Source organism: Arachis stenosperma, chromosome 6, assembly GCF_014773155.1.
Source record: "Arachis stenosperma cultivar V10309 chromosome 6, arast.V10309.gnm1.PFL2, whole genome shotgun sequence".
Lineage (NCBI taxonomy): Eukaryota > Viridiplantae > Streptophyta > Magnoliopsida > Fabales > Fabaceae > Arachis > Arachis stenosperma.
The window spans coordinates 136,993,401-136,996,291 of record NC_080382.1 but is presented as its reverse complement, the minus strand read 5'-3'; the positions used below and the strand labels follow the sequence as shown (position 1 = coordinate 136,996,291).

At 41.4% G+C, this 2,891-nt stretch overlaps 1 protein-coding gene across 1 annotated transcript; it reads right to left on the bottom strand.

Annotated features, from left to right (window-relative positions):
* Positions 1–786: 786 nt before the first annotated feature.
* LOC130934751 (uncharacterized) lies at positions 787–1,474 on the bottom strand. Its single transcript, XM_057864289.1, has 2 exons — positions 1,408–1,474; positions 787–1,145 (listed from the first exon to the last, which is right to left on the bottom strand). The coding sequence occupies exons 1-2, from the start codon at positions 1,472–1,474 to the stop codon at positions 787–789; spliced, it is 426 nt and encodes a 141-aa protein (XP_057720272.1).
* Positions 1,475–2,891: the final 1,417 nt, after the last annotated feature.

Here is a 2,891-nt window from a genome sequence, read left to right as displayed (position 1 = left end):
TCATGGTACATTAAATAATAAAATATGGTAGAAAGACATGTACTCTCAAAATTAAAGGAACGTTAATAATATGAAAAGCCATGTAAATGCATATGGTAGAATTATGGTATATTAAATAATTAAATAAAATATAAAATCAGAAACATTTATAATGATATGAAAAGTCATGTAATTGCACAAGGTAAAAATTAGGATATATCAAGTAATTAAACATGGTAAAAAGGTATGTACTAATGAATCAAGAGGTCATGAATGATAGAATAGATGAACATGGTCAACATGGATAAGGGATGAGAACAAGGTATTAATGTCATGTAACACATGAAAAGATAGTAATCATGCATGGATGGAAGGAAATAAACTAGAGCATACTACATGCCAATATAAGTAAGAAAGGCATAATTTCCTACACTTTTCCTTGTTGCCTATGAGCTTGTCTCTTGTGTTCCTTATGTTTGCACACAGAATATATTTTTGTAGAGAGAGAAAGGAGAGGATTAGTGTTTGAGAGAAGTGATTTCTACCTATAGATACACCCCTATTTATATACATTTGGTGATAGGGTGGTTGGGATAATTTTAAATTCAAACGAAAGGCGGTTACTAGATTCCTATCCATAAATTCAAAATTTTAAGCCCAGCTCCTAACTGACTTTCGAATTTTGAATTTAATTTTTTGTTTCTAGAAGGGGTGGTTGTTACATTATCACCCCCGTAAAAAAAGAATTTGTCCCCAAATTTCATGTCCGAAATCGGTCGATGAGGATTGTTAAATAACTTAGGGGTCTTATTGTAACTTTTCCACTGTTGAGGAGGAAAGAAAATCTTCACCATGATCGTTACCTGTAAACAAGTTTGGGAACTTCTGTCTCATGTCTGCCTCTTTTTCCCATGTGTAGTCCCTTGAGTTGCAGCTATCCCATGCCACCTTTACCAGTCGTACCGTCTTGTTCCTTAGTTGCTTCGTGCTTCTGTCTACAATCTTCATGGCTGGTAGTTCAAAAGTCAGGTCGTCTTTGAGTGTTACATCCTCTTGCTGTAACACATGACTTGGATCGTGCTGGTATTTTCGGAGTTGGGACACATGGAACACGTTGTGTAGCCTCGATAGATTTGGTGGTAGGGCGAGCTGGTATGCTGACTTTCCTATACACCGAGGATTTGGAATGGTCCCAGGTACCGGGGGTTTAATTTTCGTACCTTAAGAGCCTTTCCTACCCCGGTGGTAGGGGTGATTTTTAGGAACACGTGGTCGCCCTCCTGAAATTCGAGGGGTTTTCTTCGTTGATCTGCGTAACTCTTTTGTCGACTTTGGGCGGTGCGCATTCTTTCCCTTATCCTTTTGATATCTTCTGTGGTCTATCTTACTAACTCTGGTCCTAAGTAGCCTCTTTCTTCTGGTCCATACCAGCATAAAGGAGATTGGCATCTTCGCCCGTACAGTGCCTCATACGGTGCCATCCCGATGCTACCATGGTAATTGTTGTTGTAAGCAAACTCGATCAGTGGTAGGTGATTCTCCCATTTTTCTGGTCTGTCTAGTACAAGCTCGTAACATGTCTTCCAACGTCTGGATGGTCCTCTCTGTTTGTCCGTCTGTTTGCGGGCGGTATGATGTGCTTAAGCACAACTTTGTCCCGAACGCCTTCTGCAATGCGTTCCAAAACCTAGAGGTGAATTCTTGGGTCTCTGTTTGAGACTATGGTTGATGGTACCCCGTGTAACCTCACGATCTCTTTGATATATAGCGTGGCTAGTCTTTCCAACGAGTCGGTCGCCTTGATTGGTAGAAAATAGGCAGTCTTTCTAAGCTAGTCCACAATGACCCATATGGCGTCACGTCCTGCTTGTGTACGAGGTAGTCCCATGACGAAATCTATCGATATGTTCTCCCACTTCCATTCTGGGATGCCAAGGGGTTGCAATACCCCCGATGGTTTCTGGTGCTCGATTTTTATCTTCTGATAAACCAGACATTTATTCACGACCATAGCCAAATCCTTTTTCATTCCTGGCCACCAGAACATCTTCTTCAAATCATGGTACATCCTTGTCATGCCAGGGTGAATGGTAAAGTCTCCTTTATGGGCTTCTTCCGCAATCTTGTTTTGAAGACCGCCTTCTCTTGGGACACAGATTCGACCTTGGTATCTCCATACCTTGTCCTTTCCTTTGGTGAAGCCTTTCCATTTTCCTTCCTTGACAAGGCGCATGGTTTCTTGAAAGTCGGGGTCGGAACTCTGTGCCTTAGTTATTTGTTCCTTGAATTGACTTGTCACTGTTAGGTGGTTCAAACGTATGCTTTCTGGAGCGAGGGTGACTTGTAAGTTCATCTCTCTGAAATTCTTTATCAACTCTGCCTCTTTTATCATCAACCATGATGCCTTGAGTACCTTCCGATTTGGAGCGTCAGCCACCAAGTTAGCCTTTCCCGGATGGTAGTTTAGAACAAAGTCGTAGTCTTTAAGAAACTCCATCCACCTCCCTTGTCGCGTGTTGAGTTCCTTCTGGTCAAACAGGTACTTTAAGCTCTTATGGTCGGAGAATACTTGAAACCCAACTCCGTACAAATGGTGTCTCCATGTCTTCAGTGAAATTACTATTGCGGCTAGTTCAAGGTCGTGAGTTGGATAGTTGGCTTCGTGGGTCTTTAGTTGCCTTGACGCATACGCCACTACCTTCTTGCATTGCATTAGTATGCAACCCAAAAGACATTATTGTAAACTTCGTTTGAAAAGCCATCTTCGGAATGTCTTCTTCTTTTACCCTTATTTGATGATACCCTGATCTCAAGTCAATTTTTTGAAAACACCGTTGCACCTTGTAGTTGGTCCATTAAGTCATCTATTCTTGGGAGGGGATACTTGTTCTTCACCGTGATTTTGTTGAGTT

Bases quoted from the DNA above. Each gene is read 5' to 3' on its own strand.
- LOC130934751 (XM_057864289.1), bottom strand. From the start codon at position 1,474: ATGGTAGCATCGGGATGGCACCGTATGAGGCACTGTACGGGCGAAGAT. The intron at 1,146-1,407 runs GTATGGACCAGA...CTCGGTGTATAG, and splicing joins TGCCAATCTCCTTTATGCTG to GAAAGTCAGCATACCAGCTC.